Consider the following 15,545-nt stretch of genomic DNA (forward strand, 5'->3'; position numbering starts at 1 on the left):
CGGTGTCTTTCTGTGAACCTGTGAATTGAGGAACATCTGTCTGTGTGACCTGGAGCATGTTTAAATATTAACACATTGGTGATGACTTCTGCTGCCCTCAGCCTGCGGTTTTCCTTCCATCTCTGCTGAAACTCACTGAGAGAAAGGCGGAAGCACTAACCACTTGGGCTAAAGCAGACGCCTAGAGTGTGTTAAAATGACAGTGTGAAACAGATGTGGTCACTTACAGCTGCAAACCTTTTTTATGGTGTTTGATCTATAACAAAAAAAGTGAGGCTGTGACTGCTCAAAGCCATTGATGTGACTTAAAACACTTGTGAAGCGTTTTAAATAAATGAACCTCAGAAACAGAAGAAATGTAATACCTTTCAAATTCATTTGATTTTGTAGCACATCAAAAATTAAAGAGACACCCTGCTATGCAAATGTACACATTTGTACTTTGTAAGAAGTCTCATTTTTTTGTCCATTCCTCTTGTCTGCACAGTGAAAGACTGCTTTAAAAATAACTGGAATAAAACAAGTGGGATACTCGTAGATCATTTGAAGTTAAATGATATCTGAGTTCAGTTTCCTATGGGGATTTAAACAAATGACAGGAATGGACCACTGTGTCCAGAGAAGTGAGGTTAGATAGTGGGACAGTAAAGCGAAGGCCTGGTGGTAACAGGGCTCCGGCTACAGGCCGACTGTCTGATGCTGGAGTTTACTGTGCATCCTGTGGTCCGCAGACCACAATGGCTCCAAGCAGACCGACTTTTATCCACAAAGAAGGATTACGTTAGATTTTAACTGTAGAATTTAAGGATTATTTTTAAGACTGCAAGCTTCCTCATTCTACACCACAATTATTTCTTTTTTAAAATGGCTTTGTGAACTGTTTAGAGGAAGGGTGTTGCAGCTTCCCGTTTATTATGTATTGAAGAGAAATATGTGAATGCCCATGTTTGAATCAAATAAGAGGCCCTTAGCAGCACAAATCATATTTATAGCTGCAAACAACACCCTTGATTGATTGAGACTCATTAATGTCATCCACTCCTTTTCTCTTTGTGTAGCTGGCAGGCCTGGGGTGGGACAGAGAGCATGGCTGAAACACGGCGGGAGAGCACCAGTAGCCTGCAGAGGAAGAAACCTCCCTGGCTCAGACTGGACATTCCTACGGCTCAGATGTCAGTGGACGAGCCTCCCACTTTTGTTCAGGTGCTCTTTCTCACTGGATCCCCTTCTCATTTTTTTTTCATGACTTGTGTTTTCAATTTTCTCATGGTTCTGTGTCATTTCCTGTGTAGCCAGTGAAGAGGCAGGGGTTCCTGCGCAGCATCAGCATGCCAGTGGAGACTTCTCACCTCCAGTCTCCACCCCGCGACCTCTTTGACACCCGGCGGCCTGTCTTGCAACGCCAGTCATCAATCACTCAGACAATAAAGAGGTAAAAGCAGCTAGCAATATACTGGATTGATTAAATATATTGACATCTTGATATATGTGGGTTGTAGCATGAAGTCATTCAGCATGCATCAAGATTACAATATGAAGAGCTTCACATCTCTTGCAGTGTAGCCTGTTGTGTTATGTACATGTTATTTTCATCAATGTGCTTCTTGCAGATTATAGAATGAAATGCTATGCAATATAAGAACAACATGCCTACATGCAATTCATGAGTTAAATTGAGGGTATAGGCAACCTGTGTCCCATGCATGTAAAAAATATCTTTTCCATATATCTGTACTTTCCTTGCCTCATTTCATACTGCATGGCTGTTTTTTTATTAACAACCACAGTGTCTTCTGGCTTGGTGTAACACTCCTTCCTATTGTTGCAAATCTCAATGAAAAACAAGTTTTAACCTAACAGTCTGCTTCGCTCTCTCTGCATGGTGGCTGTCCAGCTGCAGCTTTCCTTCTCACTACCGGTTGTTGTCTTTTCTCTTTCCTCCTTCGTGCCTCTGTCCCTTCTCGCCACCTTCCGACACCTGCCTGTGTCACAGCAGCAGAAAGGTGCACTTTGAGCGGATTAACACGGTGCCTGTTAAGGGCCAGCGAGCTGCTCGCCGCAGCACCAGGAAGCACCACTCACTCTCCAGAACCCTGCTCAGGTATGGCAGGAAGTCCCTTATAAGACTGCAGGTGTTAGGGGTCAGGATGAAGGTCTGGTGTGTACTCACTTGTTTACTATGACAAAATAAGTGAGTATACTGTGTGCACTGTATATTTAGCTTCCAGTATTAATTTTGACCTGATTTTGGTAATGTTGCTTTAAATATTTTATTTCTACACATGCTGACAGTGTCACATGTGGGACTCTTATCACAACATGTACAAGAACTGTTGTTTCATCTGTGGGTGATGTCACTGCCACAACGGTTTCATTTGAAATTAGTCATAACAGCACCCAAAACTAAAAGCTACCATTTCCTGTTGCAAATTCCTCTAATGATCCAGGCTAGCAGTGGGGTTGGGGGTGGGGGGGTCACTTTTGTCAAACAGCATCTGACTCAAGAAGTCGCTGTGTCTGAGCACTACTTGTTAGTGATCCAGCATTTTATGGCTGACATGACCACGTTTCACAGCCTCTTTAGTGGAGACTGATTAGATAAAGCTGGGTCGTGATGATGTTCAACCATGCTCACAAACTAAGGTTAGTGGGGCAAAGAAACGCACACATATGCTAGAATAATAGCTGTTTAAACATGCCACTGGCACACATTTTGAAAACAGAGGACTGGACAACCAGTGAAAATTATTCATTGTGAGAAAGATTGAGCTGAATTAATGAGAAATAGATTTTAAACTAACTTCACTGAACATTACACTCTGCAACTCGTCATTAGTGAAGAAACAGCCAGTTTGCCTGAACCTTTGAAGAATGTTTCCACTTCCTGCCCTCGGAGTGTAGTAACATTGTTTTCTCTGGTACTTATTAGGTTTCACCTTCACCAACGTGATTGCATGTGTATTCATCACGGTTTAGTGGAATGAGGGGGTAGGACACAAATAAAACCTAGTTCTCTGTGTAGATTTGGTGTCTGTGTCAGTTAAGATTAGGAAAATCTGAATATGTTGGATTTTATTTGCAGCATCAGAGCTCCTCCTCCTCTCACCCTTTTTTTTTTTTTCTAAACATGTAGACTCGGGCAGAGTATGTGACTTTGAACCACACATACAGTGTGTGTGTGTGTGTGTGTGTCTCTGTGTGTGTGTGTGTGTGTGTGTGTGTGTGTGTACCTGGCTGCCTGTCTTTCCCTCTGTGTCTGGACATTTATATGCCCAGGCTTGTTCCCTCCACTGCCTCTAGTACTTGCACTATCTAGGGCACAGTTTTACATCCCTTCCCTGGAGGTACGGACTTATCAGTCTCATGCATATACAGAGTGCCTCTATATTTTATTTTTATTTTATTTTATTTTTTTTTTGAAGTTTCACCATGCCATATAGGATTACTGTGTGCGTGAGTTTATGTGACCCAAATCTGAAAGGTCAGTGTTTGTGGTGTTAGGGGGACGGCGGACTGGTTTGGGGTCAGTAAGGATGGTGACGCCACCCAGAAATGGCAGAGGAAAAGTCTGCGCCACTGTAGCTTGCGCTATGGAAAGCTGAAACCACAGGTGATCCGAGAGATGGATCTGCCCAGCCAGGACAACATCTCCCTAACCAGCACTGAGACCCCGCCTCCTCTTTATGTCCCCACGTCACAGCATGGCATGCAAAAGGTGAAAGAATATATGGGTTACTTTTTTAAATATGTTGGTAATGTTATTCATTCTTATTTGAAGGTTTTTTTTTGGAATATACAATACGACATACAGATTGTGGACAGTCAGGCACTTTAACCTGCAACCCCTTTTTTAAAATGAATGTCTGAGGTGAAATGTGTTTGGCTCTTTTTAATTACCACTTGTTGGACCCACTGATTTGCAGATTGTGGACCCACTGGCACGAGGACGAGCTTTTCGTATGGTGGAGGAGGTGGATGGCTATAGCATGCCTCAGACCCCCATCACTCCAGGAGCTGCCTCCCTTTGCTCCTTCACCAGCTCCCGCTCAGGTCTCAACCGACTGCCTCGCCGACGTAAGAGAGAGTCTGTGGCAAAAATGAGCTTCAGGGCTGCAGCAGCACTGGTCAAGGTGAGTGAGAGAGATGAGAACCAGTGAACCAATTCAGGATGTGCTGTTCTTTTCAAAAATTACATAGAAACAAAGAGAAAATGAGGGAAGCAAAGCACTTGTTGTGTACATGCCCCTTTCTGTACTTCATTGGACTTTAGTTGTACTGTATTAGGCCACTCTGTAACTCGCTGTAATTGAAAAATTGAATGCATATATGTTTATGTTTGTGTGTATTTGCTTGTCAGGGGCGCTCATTAAGGGAGAGCACTCTGAGACGGGCTCAAAGACGAAGCTTTACTCCTGCCAGCTTCATGGAGGAAGATGTGGTCGACTTTCCTGATGAACTGGACACATCTTTCTTTGCCAGAGTATGACAAAAAAACCAACATTACTTTGCTATTATTACTGTGTAGCCATGTTCATTTGTAACCAAATAATTCTCTTTTAAAAACCCAGGGGATTGTTTTTTTGCACCTCTACTGACTATTGTCTTTTCCAAAATGTTCTTTCTAGGATATTCTGATGCATGAGGAGATGTCCACATATGCAGATGAAGTGTTTGAGTCGCTGTCTGAGGTGGCCATGAAAGAGGCAGAGCCCAGCAGTAAGAAGGATGAGACAGAGCTGACAGGCAGCGCCCTAGATAAAACCGAGCTGGAGAGAAGTCACCTCCTGCTGTGAGTTACTGTAGACCTGTGGCCACAGCATTAGTCACTCAGTCTGTGCAGTGATTATTAACAAAGATCCATGATACTGGAAAGCAGTTTTTGCAAATACGTCAAGTCATCAGTACCCAGATTATTCATTACATGACGAAGAATGTCTTATTTCTTCATTGTTAAACGTCTTAAACCTCTTCATGTCTGTCTCCTCTTTCAGACCATTGGAGCGAGGGTGGCGTAAAGCCAAAGAAGGAACTCCAGGACCACCAAAGGTGCCCTTGCGGCAGGAGGTAGTGAGTGTTAACGGACAGCGTCGTGGGCAGCGCATTGTTGTACCTGTCAAGAAGCTTTTTGCTCGAGAGAAGAGGCCCTATGGGTTGGGTATGGTAGGGAAGCTCACAAACCGCACCTACCGTAAGCGCATTGACAGCTACGTGAAGAGACAAATAGAGGACATGGATGACCACAGGTACTGGACCATTCCACATATCACTTTCTCTCTGCTCCACTCAGTGGATGACACTGATGGATAATTAGCACAGCTGCTTTTTTAATACAGCACATATTTTCTATTTCTAGGCCTTTTTTTACATACTGGATCACCTTTGTCCATTTGCTCATCACCATCTTGGCTGTATGCATCTATGGTATTGCACCAGTGGGCTTCTCCCAGCATGAGACGGTTGATTCTGTGGGTCCCAGCTCAGTTTTTTGACACATCATCGCAGTGTTTTCACCTCATTATGACTCCTCTCATGTGTATTCTTTGAAATTTGGATGTCTTCCAATATAGGTTTTAAGAAACAAAGCTGTGTATGAAAATGTCAAATTTGTACAGCAGGAGAACTTCTGGATCGGGCCGAGTTCGGTGAGCCTGTGTCCTGTGTTTATTAGTGCTACAGATAAAAAGAACAAAAGCAAAAATCATCTGTGAAAGTCTGTACATGAATACTGACTTTTATTTTATCTGTCCATTGTTAGGAAGCTCTGATCCACTTGGGGGCCAAATATTCTCCATGCATGCGGCAGGACAAGCAAGTGCATGACCTTATCAGGGAAAAGAGAGCTGTTGAACGTAACTCTGCCTGCTGCGTGCGGAACGATCGCTCTGGCTGCGTCCAAACCTCAGAGGAGGAATGCTCGGTCTGTAATCAAACCCAGATATTTGTGATGTGATTCATAACTTTAATAATCTAACTACAGGTCAAAGATATGGCAACTTTAATCACACGTCTTTGCGGTTTCATTTTCAGAGTACTTTAGCTGTGTGGGTAAAGTGGCCCGGGCATTCCAGCACTCCCCAGTTAAATGGTGAAAACCGAAACTATGGCTCGGTTTGCCATCAGGATCCCAGGTAAGACACACTAGTATGTCTTCCCTTTAGAGCTTCCAGCAAATAAAGTAAGTGATGCTGGCTGGTAATGTGCAAACTGTTTGTCTCATTACAGGACATGTCTAGAGCCTGCCTCAGTATCACCTCATGAATGGCCTGATGACATCACCAAGTGGCCAGTGAGTACAGCCAAACCCTGTTTGTATTAAAACATTATACCACAGGTGATCACGCACACACTGTCTGGCCTTCAAAAGACTTAAAAGAATCAATTATTTTAGTTTCAGATGATTAGAAAAAATTACAGAAGCATTGGTGCTGGCAGGGTCGGTCTTTCCTGGCAAATATATTGCATGCAGCTTACCATTTGGGTAACATTACCAGCAGCATATTTCAGTCTTTTTTTTCCTCAGTCCAATCCAGTGGTAGGTTTGTAACAACAAAGAAGGGCTAGTCTTACTGTTATTTAAAGCCTAACCTAAGTTTTAAAATGCCGCGATGCTGATTGTGCAGAATTCTGCAATTCAAAGCACTATTTTGCTTTGAATAAAACCTTTTGGTTGGATCATGAAGCAGCATAAATTCTTAGGCAGACTTCAGTATTTTAACTCAAAATGTGACCTCTTGGACTTTTTTCTTGATGATCGAACCTGGAAGGTGTATCACGTTTTGTCACTGTGTTGAGATGTCACATTGTGCTGACTTTCTAACAGGTCTAACAGTAAAGACTTTAAAATCCCATAGCTGCTATTTCAGGCTTCCCATTGGGATTATATTTGGAAAAAGTTCTGTTTAGACTGAAATAGCTGACTGTTGTCCTTCTGCTCTGGCTTTTAGATCTGTACCAGGTACAACACAGGGAACCACACCAACCTGCCTCATATAGATTGTACTATCACAGGCCGGCCGTGCTGCATTGGAACAAAAGGGAGGTGAGGAGAGCTGGTGAACCTATGAGGAATCTTGTACTAGGCTGAAACGTAATGGATGACTAATTTACTAGATTACTAATTGCTGCTTGTACTCTTCAAGGTGTGAGATCACTTCCCGGGAATATTGCGACTTCATGAAGGGCTACTTTCATGAGGAGGCTACTCTCTGCTCTCAAGTACACAGCTCTCTCCTTATCAGACAGAAATGAGACTGGTTTCTCACAGGAAAAAGGAGTTGACACAAAACTTCTGTTGCTATTTATATTGTGTACTGTTTGCATACTTCCTGTGAGACCCACCGAACAGATCCGTGTAGGAGTCTGTCCTCATTTCCATGTTATTTGTGATCATTAGTTTTCACATATGTAATATATGTCATCTTTGTTTCCTTCCTCAACTGATATTGCTGTAGTTGTAAGATCCGGTACTTAATATGATTTGGTCTGTCCTTTCTTAGGTGCACTGCATGGATCATGTATGTGGCCTGTTGCCTTTCCTCAACCCAGAGATCCCAGATCAGTTTTACAGGCTCTGGCTCTCACTTTTTCTGCATGCAGGGTGAGTACAGTGATAGTTATCAAGATCTTCAAAAGTAATTTTGTTTAATCAGAGATTTCCATAGCAAAAGGAAAAGACCAAAAAGAGAGGAAATGTATTTTCCAAAGATACATAAAGGCAGAGGACAAACACACTACCAAAAGGGTTGCATATAGTGGCTTTACATGTATAAAAATAGGTTATTGGTTTCTAATTGTATGAAAAAATTAAAAAAAAAGTACAAGAATGCACAACAATGTCAAAATAACGTTTGGTAGTTCAATAAAAAAATGTGGTCAGCAATTCTGTACTATATACATGTGAATCATTTTATCAGGAGAACCAACAGTGGTTGCAGTTGTACTGTGTGCTAATACCTAGAGGTGCCCAACAAAACTCACATATGGCCACACATTATATACTATAGATACCAGACCAACAGCACAGCTTTGGTGCAGTATAGACCTGTCAGTCAGTCGGCACAAAGAGCTGACCTCACGCACAGGAGGAGCAGTGCTTCATCTTTATGCTGTCTGTTATCTGCCTCCTGGGTAATTAAAGTGCCCTTGCTACACGAACTCATTAAGCTTCAATGAGATGGAGACCGATTTTGTTGATGGGTAGAGTCATCCCTGGTCGGCGCGTGAGGGGTTTACCTTCTCTAACACAGAGGGATTACCTTCCCAGCACGTGTGGATTTTCTCATACACACACACACATACATACATACCCAAATGTCACATTGCACATGCATGAGCACTATGTCCACGTGTGTCCTACCAGGATCCTTCACTGCCTGGTGTCGGTGGCTTTCCAGATGACCATCCTGAGGGACCTGGAGAAACTGGCGGGTTGGCTGCGCATCTCAATCATTTACATCCTCAGTGGCATCACTGGCAACTTAGCTTCAGCAATCTTCCTGCCCTACAGAGCAGAGGTGACACACACACACACACGATGCAAAGAATTTCTAAATCCTGTTATGTTTGTAAATGTTTTGCGTGTTTTCTCGGTCTCACTTCTCCCACTGTTGTCTCTGTCTCAGGTGGGTCCAGCTGGCTCTCAGTTTGGAATTCTGGCCTGTCTGTTCGTCGAGTTGTTTCAGAGTTGGCAGATCCTGGCCCAGCCCTGGAGGGCCTTTACCAAGCTGCTGTGTGTTGTGCTCTTCCTCTTTGCCTTTGGGCTGTTGCCCTGGATTGACAATTTTGCCCACATTTGTGGCTTCATCTCTGGCTTCTTCCTGTCCTTCGCCTTCCTACCATACATCAGCTTCGGCCGCATGGACCTGTACCGCAAACGCTGCCAGATTATTGTCTTTCTGCTGGTGTTTGTCGGGCTCTTTTCAGGCCTTGTCGTGCTCCTCTATGTCTACCCAATCAAGTGTGAATGGTGTGAGTTGCTCACCTGCATCCCTTTCACGGACAAATTTTGCGAGAAGTATGACCTCAACGCTCACCTTCACTGAAGTGTGGACAGCGTGAGCACGACAGGAAGGCATCAGGTCAAAAGACGTGGACGAACAGATGACATCAGCCAGTCTGTCTCTCCACTTGACCTCTGTGTGGCTGGGGGGCTGTCACCCCCTCTCTGTGAACTAGGACAATATTTCTGTGTTGTGTTTTCTACTCTGTCAGTATGAATACGTTTGCCACTCATCATAAGTACTTCTTTTAATCACTTTTAATTCACTGACAGTCAATGTCCCTCCTTCACTGCCCAGTGAAACAAAGGTATGGCACTTCTTAACCTCAACAAAGTTCCCAGCTGCTCTTTACACATGAGGCAGGAATTGTACAGAGAGAGGGAACTTTGTTTTTTACCTTCACACTCCAGACATAGGTTTTCTCATTGTTCAGTCCATCTTATACTGAAGGTGGGACAAAAAAAAATCTAATACTGATACCTTTGGTGCCTTGTTGATAAATGTACCAACTACTGCCATATTTTTGTTACATTATGCTGAGCACTCGAATGTTTTCTTTTATTTGTTTATTGCTTCTGAAGAAGTGATGGTTGTTTTGAACACGGTAGCGTTTTAGCTACTTTTACTCATCTGTAAGTGAAAACCGAAGTAAAAAAAATACAAGTTAAAATTGTCTGTGACTTTCTGTCAATTACCAGAAAAGGCCTTTTGAAGATTATAATGGTTTATTCAAATTAATCAACTTAGAAACAGACATTCTGCTATAAATTCTCAATCGACCATTCAAAGTTATTGGGGGCCACTTTGATTAAATTAGACTGTGGATTTTTTTAATGGTTTTTAGAAAAACAAATGTAATGAAAAAACAAAAATAAGACACTGCTTGTAATGGAATGAGTATAATTTGATAAGCTAAAAAACCAACCACAAAGCCACTGGTTCCTTTTCTTTGCAAGTCCACTCTTGGTCCCGTTTGTCCTCGGACAGCCCTCACTGGGATAATGTTGTGTACTGGGATAATGTGAAGTGCTGACATTAGGAGACCCAGTAAAGCTCATGTTCACACTGGCCCTGCAGCTCCATCTGTCTGCTGTGTTTCTTTAATCCCCCCAGTCCATGTTAGAGGTGAATAAGAGGGAGAAGAGCTGAGTCGAGGTTTGATGACTAGCAGCCACTGTTCCTCCTTGCGTACGCCTGCCCACAGAGCATGTACTCCATCTCTTGGAAGTGCATGTTGGACACAGTGATGGCTGATGGCCCTTTCTCCTTGAAGTCAGCCTTAAGGTAGAAGGGCACCAGGAAGTCTTCACAAATCAACAGAGCTCGGCGGATGCCTGGCATACAGCGCAGGTACTGCAGATAGCGCCACAAGAGGACGGAGCCCTTGCCTTGCTGGCGACAGTGATGGTGCACTGACAGCACATGGATGTGCACAGTGGGAGTGTCTGGGACATGCTGAGTCATGGCCTCCTAGCAGAGTGAGATTAATTATGTTAAAACACGGAGTCACTGAAATCCTAGTCAGTTTGGCATATTGTATTCTTTACAGATTTTCTGTATACCTGTATTTTATTGTATACCTGTGAAAGCCTCTCCTTATCCCAGCCAGAGCCGATGATGAAAGCTACGAGCTGCCCCTCCTCAAACCAACCCATTGACAGCTCAGGACACTGACCCAGGAAGTTAAGCACCTCGTCCAGGGTAAGTGGACACTCTCCAGACACGGAGACGAATGCTGAGGGATGGGAATGGGGATGAAAAGAAGCTGTTCATACAGTGGGTCATGAGGATGATGAAGGGATTAATGAAATGTATTCTCTTTCAAGATAAAACTGGCACTAAATACAGCACATGAGCATCTCAGATTTGATACATTTATTCTTTTGCCATATTTCCATTATGAAAAACTTAAGCCAAGTTCAGATGATCTCAAATAGATTGTGGAAACAGACATCAGCTGTGAAATTGTAGAGATATTTTTTGTGACTTACCTTCCCTCTCAATCTCAAACACACTGATGGCATCCAGTGGCGTAAGGTTCCTGAACTCACTGGCGGGAAGTGTGTGTCGTCTCTGCGGCGGAGGACGGACCACTCTGACAGGCGTCTTCAGAAAGAAGGGCTTGAGGAATGATGAGCTGCTGACCTGCTGCGTCATGATGCCTCAGTATTACAAAGCAGGAGGTTCTGATTACTTTGCAGTGTTTATCTGCTTTTGTCTTTTCAATCCTTATGTAGTATAATTTTCATACTGATGATTTTAATGGTGCAGCCAAGTGAAATCAAAACCTGCCAAGAAAATGTTCTTCGTCGTCCGTTTGTCCCACAGCCTAATTTGAGTGGGGCTGACCTTTTGTCTCTCCGGCTTTATCCTCCTCTTCCTCTTCTTTTTCCTTGATCTCTAATGTAAAGTGGTCATGTGATAGCTGTCTGTGCACGTGCCTCCAAAGTACCTAGATCCTCTGCTCTTAAATGACAAACACTTTGTTCTTGAGGTATTTCCTGAGTGAATTATGTTTGGGGTCTTTTTTTAAAACAGCTAAACTGAGAAATGAACAACTTTGTAGCTGCACATTTGAATTAGACAATTTTTATTTACTATCACCTCCAGATAGTTAGAACTTCATTTGTATATGTTTGATACCTTAAAGAAAATTCTTGGTATTTTCAGTTATTCACTTTGCAGCATCTTTTTGTGATGATAAGATTTCATGCCAGGTCAGACTAATCGTACAACTTCAACAGAGAAAACGTGGTGTTCACATCTGATAGTGCGAGGTAGGTTTTGTATTTACCTAACACATATATTGACACATGCATTGAACATCCAGGTGTGTGGTTTTCAGGGTAGGGATTAGCAGTGATGCACGTTTTTGTAAATTCAGGGCATATGGGCTAATTTGAGCTGTACTGAGAGAAGGGGGGATTTGTGTGGATTTCATGCCTCAGAGGTTTATCACATACTAATTAAATGAGAGAGCACCTGCTTTGACTGGCCTGAGGTAAACCCATGTACCCAGACTGTGCATACAATATAGTAGGGTTTTAAAAGGACCGTTAACATTCACTCTAAGTGAAAGTTGTTTTTACTAAAAGATAATCTGAGCAATTATATCAGAATTTCTTACCTAAAGGAAAATAATGCCTTGTCCTTAATTCCTACTTCATTAAATTTGCACGAGTCAAAAAATTCAGAAAATTCTAGTTTCCAAACATTTTAACTTTAAACAGTTTTCTTAGTTTAATTAACTTGTTGAGCAACTTTTACTCATCATGCATCTGAATGCTTACATGAGCTGTTCTTGAACTGATCTTAGTGTATTTATTGCTCTGCAGCCACAAACGCAGTCTGCGGGCTTTGGCTTAGCCCTAATATTGTAGGTCAAACCAAAATAGAACTGTTTTAAGGATTATTGCTTTGCCCCACTGCTTTCTTTTGGCCTTCCATACAGTGATGAATGGGGAATCTCCTTTATGCCATCTGGACAGCTGGTCAGCGGCAGATACGAGGACATCTCTGCACGTGAGATCATCCAGTGTTAGAGGTGAGCACATACACAGTTGTCCAGAGATTAAATGACCTTTTCTGACCTACAACTTTGTCAGTCTGTGGGGGGGGGAGATTCTTCATGGCCTCTTCAAACAGCCTGTTAAAGCCAACTGAATGACAGACATGTTTTAGCTTTTCAGGCAAAGTAATAAATTTAAGAAGAGTTTAGAAGAGGAGACAGGACTTTGGCAGTTGAGCCTGAGAGGACAGCATGTGATGATAGAAGATAAAACCCTGTAACCTCACCCACTGACCTTCTCCAGCAGAAAGCGTCAGACCCTAAATCTCATTCACAGCATGTGTTTATACACTTGCCTGTGTATTGTTGTATTGTTTTTAAAGGCAAGCTTGAGGTTGCAGTGTAACTGAATCCTCATTAAACTTTAAACTGCCTGTTGATCCAGATAGGCAGAAAGCAGCAGGTAACCACTGCTGCAGACAAATGCCATTATGTTTGAAACATCCACCTAAAGTGCCAGATACATAGGAGGAAATAAATATCTTCATCTATTTAAAAAGATATTGTAATCGACAAAAAAAAATAACAAAGCAAGAAAGTCTCACAACTTTACATTAAAGGCCCAATGCTAATTTAAGTTACAGGTCGGCCCCCAAAGATATAGACAGTTATGTTCTCTCGGCTAATCCTAATCGCATATATACAGCCATTTTATTTACAAATATTTCTAAAGTAAACAAGCAGCATCAAAAACACTAGTAATCAAAAACCAATTTATTTTTAATTTGTTGTCTTATAAAGAAAAATGTATTTGGTGAAAGCGGATTACAGTCTTGTTTTGGATTTTCATTATGGGGTGCAAAATATTTACATTTGGAATGAAGATTGTGCCTTTATTAGCTATATTCAATTTTATTAGGATTTAAAAGGAATTCCAATTACCACTTCTTAAATGAATGCCTGTTTAGAGACAGACTACAAATTAACTTAGGCCAACAATGCTCTATTGTGTGGCCTCACTCTGTTAAATGTATTTTTGCTAATTATCTGTTCCTAATAATAATAAACAAATGTGTTAGTGTAGATATAAACAAAAGTTGTGCAACTGTATTTATATGTGTGTGGGTATTAGCATTCACTTGGGTTTGAGTTGGCGCTAATAATTTGTTGACAGTGCAGGTTGTACTGTTTCATCCTTTAGCTTCCAGATGTTTGAGTTTTCTTTTACACACATTATGTATTTAGTACAACTTATCTGCAGCAGAAAACAATGCCTTAGTGTGTTTTTAGACAGACAGGACCAAACAGAACTATTAATGTGAAGGTCGCTGGCCTTTCAGGTAGAAGATTAAATGCTAGCCTTCATGGTTTTACAGCTGTCCACGGTCCACTCACTTACCGTGTACAATAAAATTCATGTTTTGTTGCCTACTTTAACCAGATAGAAGATTCCTTGTCAGGCTTACAGGTTTTGATAGATTTGGATTTCTGTGCAGTTTCCAAGTTGAAATGATAAACCTGTGTAGTGCTGTTTAGCACATATTACACCTACCTCTCCCCATGAAGCCGGACTAGTCACGGGTAGAAGGAAACTACTGCAACATAATGTAATTTGCAGAAAAATGAACAAGAAATAGTGCGAGTCAGAAAACAAGTGATAGTCTGTTCTTTATTGTTATACACATGCTGCTATAAACAAGGAGACGAGTACTGATTTTACAGAGTCACACACCACCTACTGTGGAGTTATCCTGGATACCAGGTCAATAGTGGTCAGAACAGAAACAGGAAGGCACGGTGTTGAGCTGAAATGGCACAGAAGAGAACAGGCAAAGACAAAATAACCACATTACATAAAACAGGGAGAGGTTTAGAGCCTCAACAAATCCACATGCAAATTCTAGCCCAATTATCAAAATGCATTGTCTGTTTTCCTCCTGCTCAAATGTACATTAAGAGAATCCACATGAACCTAAATGCAAAGATAAAATGTATAATTGACAGATGGACATAACATAGGAAAATGAACTTCAATTTAATTTTGCTCAATACCAATAATGAGATGCACTTTTGAAATAGAAAAAGGGGCTCTGTACCTCAGCATCAACAATCCTATGGACTGAAAACTGTTGTGTACTGTAGCATTTAGATGAACACTAATGTCTGATGCAACGAGCAGGCGGCCATATCAATTCAAGGCACATAGATCTATATGCATGGTGCTACACATACAGGACCAAGGTAGGTAAAAGCGTTGCAGCCACACAAACACCTGATCCCTTGTTTGCAGCTACATTACATAAGCAAACACCGGAAATGCCACAAAAAGTCTACGTAGAGATCTGCCACACATACGACTGCGCCATACTGAGTCAGCATATATGTAGCTGGAGCATCTATGCTTGTTGCAGGCTTTAGCTATCTTTGAGTTCAGCTGTTAGGATGTGAATCTGTAGCTAATATTGGTTACTAAACTCTTAAATAATGTTAAATGAATTCTATTACTGCAGTATCAGGATTTTTTTCTATATAATATGCAGGTATACAACTTTGGAAGAAGCTACACAGGATTCCAGTACAGTTATATTACATATATATCACATCATTTGAAATGATAAAAAACTGACATGTAGAGGAGTTCAACTAATCTCTTTATAAACTCTTGTTATATGGAATTAATTATACACGTGTTGTCAGAGTGCAAAATCACTTCAAATGGACACAGATGCACAATAAGTAATGCTTTCAGATTTCTGTTAATAACCCAAAATCAGTTTACCTGGAAAAACAAGTTCTCCTGTCACTGATGAGTACAAGATGTAGATATAAACATGTAGAAATCTTTTGATTTTAGTGTCAAAGCGAATCGATAGAGTTATTTTAAAGTGAATGTGCTTAAACACACCACCATGACAGGTAGTGAAACATCTCTGGAATCCACACTACTGGACCACAACTCTGGTCAAGACGCACACACCTGAACACCAGATACTTAATAAAAAGTTTTCAAAGCAATATTTTTTTTTTTTTTTTTTTTT

At 41.6% G+C, this 15,545-nt stretch overlaps 2 protein-coding genes across 7 annotated transcripts in view; one reads left to right on the top strand and one right to left on the bottom strand.

Moving 5' to 3' along the window:
* LOC109965914 (inactive rhomboid protein 1) overlaps positions 1–9,682 on the top strand; it is a 46,164-nt gene extending 36,482 nt beyond the window's left edge. For 4 of the 6 annotated variants that reach the window (XM_020610309.1, XM_020610310.1, XM_020610304.1 and 1 more), the window contains 18 exons: positions 1,059–1,203; positions 1,293–1,432; positions 1,994–2,101; positions 3,502–3,715; positions 3,924–4,130; positions 4,358–4,480; positions 4,626–4,789; positions 4,992–5,243; positions 5,354–5,465; positions 5,568–5,642; positions 5,756–5,917; positions 6,028–6,128; positions 6,223–6,286; positions 6,945–7,039; positions 7,140–7,215; positions 7,497–7,597; positions 8,360–8,513; positions 8,622–9,682. In XM_020610309.1, coding sequence (XP_020465965.1) covers positions 1,059–1,203; positions 1,293–1,432; positions 1,994–2,101; positions 3,502–3,715; positions 3,924–4,130; positions 4,358–4,480; positions 4,626–4,789; positions 4,992–5,243; positions 5,354–5,465; positions 5,568–5,642; positions 5,756–5,917; positions 6,028–6,128; positions 6,223–6,286; positions 6,945–7,039; positions 7,140–7,215; positions 7,497–7,597; positions 8,360–8,513; positions 8,622–9,041 — 2,713 coding nt within the window. In that variant the 3' untranslated portion in view covers positions 9,042–9,682. The remainder of the gene's footprint in view (positions 1–1,058; positions 1,204–1,292; positions 1,433–1,993; positions 2,102–3,501; positions 3,716–3,923; positions 4,131–4,357; positions 4,481–4,625; positions 4,790–4,991; positions 5,244–5,353; positions 5,466–5,567; positions 5,643–5,755; positions 5,918–6,027; positions 6,129–6,222; positions 6,287–6,944; positions 7,040–7,139; positions 7,216–7,496; positions 7,598–8,359; positions 8,514–8,621) is intronic. The other 2 variants (XM_020610305.1, XM_020610307.1) reach the window with 2 other exon arrangements.
* A 481-nt stretch (positions 9,683–10,163) lies between these two features.
* Positions 10,164–11,156, bottom strand: aanat2 (arylalkylamine N-acetyltransferase 2). Its single transcript, XM_020610548.1, has 3 exons — positions 10,991–11,156; positions 10,580–10,734; positions 10,164–10,469 (listed from the first exon to the last, which is right to left on the bottom strand). The coding sequence occupies exons 1-3, from the start codon at positions 11,154–11,156 to the stop codon at positions 10,164–10,166; spliced, it is 627 nt and encodes a 208-aa protein (XP_020466204.1).
* Positions 11,157–15,545: the final 4,389 nt, after the last annotated feature.

The sequence above is a fragment of the Monopterus albus genome, unplaced genomic scaffold (genome assembly GCF_001952655.1).
Source record: "Monopterus albus unplaced genomic scaffold, M_albus_1.0 scaffold105.1, whole genome shotgun sequence".
NCBI lineage: Eukaryota > Metazoa > Chordata > Actinopteri > Synbranchiformes > Synbranchidae > Monopterus > Monopterus albus.

What these genes read in the sequence shown, in the direction of transcription:
- aanat2 (XM_020610548.1), bottom strand. Translation starts at nt 11,156, where the DNA reads ATGACGCAGCAGGTCAGCAGCTCATCATTCCTCAAGCCCTTCTTTCTG. An exon ending in GTTTGAGATTGAGAGGGAAG is followed by an intron (nt 10,735 to 10,990) that starts GTAAGTCACAAA and finishes CCCATCCCTCAG; the next exon opens with CATTCGTCTCCGTGTCTGGA. An exon ending in ATAAGGAGAGGCTTTCACAG is followed by an intron (nt 10,470 to 10,579) that starts GTATACAATAAA and finishes TCACTCTGCTAG; the next exon opens with GAGGCCATGACTCAGCATGT.